Genomic DNA, 1,515 nt, shown 5'->3' on the forward strand with positions numbered 1-1,515 from the left:
TGTACAGTATGAGCCAATCAGTGGCAGTAATGACAGAGCTTGTGCTGTTACGCAAAAACCACGATAGAGTGAAGCCGCGAAAGTCGAAGCGCGAAGTGGCGAGGGTTCACTGTATATCCAACCTTGTGATGGGGCTCCCCTTTCTCCCCCTTCCCCCCACTACCCCTACCCTCGTGGTATCGCTACTCCCACTACTGTTTCTGAGGGGTCTTATCTGTCCTGAAATCCGTGTGTCCAGAGCTCTTCTCTGTACCAATGTGTGTTGGCTCCTGGTAGTTGGGGGGTGGGCAGCATTCAGGAACTAGAAGAATGATGTGTGTTTCATCGCTGCTCTACTGCACCCTGGTTGACTCACCCCTTCCTGAAACAAGAGCCTCTTGGGGCAGAGTCTCCGGGTCTCCTCAGAACGTCTGTGCCTTTCTCTCTCTCTTTTAGCAGACAGATGATGCCGTGCCCACGGATGGGCAGCCCCAGACCCAGCCTTCCGAAAACACGGAAAACAAGTCCCAGCCCAAGAGGCTGCATGTCTCAAACATCCCCTTCCGGTTCCGGGATCCGGACCTTCGACAAATGTTTGGCGTAAGTACCTCCTTTGTCTTTTGCCCTGCGAGCCCCCAGAGCATGCCCTCCCTCCTGTAAGCCCTTGCTGTTGACAAGACTGAGAAGCAAGGCTTACCCTGGCAGCAGGCGCCTGTCCATAGACCCAGGCCTGAGCGTGTACGGTGGCTACACTCTCTTGGGGGCATGAGTGTCACCTCCTTCGCATGTCACCGTTCACTACGGGGTCCGCTTCTTAGTACATAGCACAAGCATCTGACCACGGGGAATTGGCTGTCAAAACAAGCCCCCTGCTTCACCGAAATCCATGGCTCTGGTGCCCCACATTCTGGGTCAAACTTAGGTTCTGGGTTGCCTTAGCCCTTCCCTTGGTTGTGACTGAAGGCGTATTCCTGCACACCCTACTCTTTCCCAGGCACTGTACATGCAAATGCTAGATGTGATTAAAGGAAGGAAGGGAGGGGATGAAGAAGAGAGGAGAGAGAAGGAGGGAGGGATGAAGAGAAAGGAGAAATGAACTCAAAAGAGAGCAGGAGAGGGAGGAGAAAGAGAGAGTGAGCGATTTCTCAGTCTGACTTGAGTTCTGCAGCCTGTCTTCAGCAATCATGGAGTAGAGTTGAGATATGCTAATGGGAGTCTAGATGCTGTGGGTGATAGCCTTTCCCAGGCACACCAGGAAACACAAAGCAGGTGAGGAACCCCCTCACCCGCCACCCCAGGGAAAATAAGAGATGGAGCCATGCCCGCGACTTTTCCGCTCAGTCCCATCTGCTTGACACCGATTGTGAGGGCAGGGTTTGCCGGTCCTTTGGGTTGACTTCCAACCCAAGACAGAGCCAAACCAGGGCCTGGGCAGTATTCCTTTGGAAACCAAGTGATTGCTAGGGGCCCTCAGGTCAATTCCTAACTCTCAAATGACCCTGTGTTATAAGAAGCCCAGGGATCCTTCCAGATCCC

At 53.5% G+C, this 1,515-nt stretch overlaps 1 protein-coding gene across 1 annotated transcript in view; it reads left to right on the top strand.

Moving 5' to 3' along the window:
• The window catches only part of RBFOX1 (RNA binding fox-1 homolog 1), a 1,294,183-nt gene that overhangs the window by 1,213,768 nt on the left and 78,900 nt on the right, over positions 1-1,515 (top strand). Inside the window, exon 5 of the mRNA XM_045284033.1 lies at positions 436-579. Coding sequence (XP_045139968.1) covers positions 436-579 — 144 coding nt within the window. The remainder of the gene's footprint in view (positions 1-435; positions 580-1,515) is intronic.

The sequence above is a fragment of the Echinops telfairi genome, unplaced genomic scaffold, assembly GCF_000313985.2.
Source record: "Echinops telfairi isolate 266 unplaced genomic scaffold, ASM31398v2 ScPeMD7_5;HRSCAF=22, whole genome shotgun sequence".
Classification (NCBI taxonomy): Eukaryota; Metazoa; Chordata; class Mammalia; order Afrosoricida; family Tenrecidae; genus Echinops; species Echinops telfairi.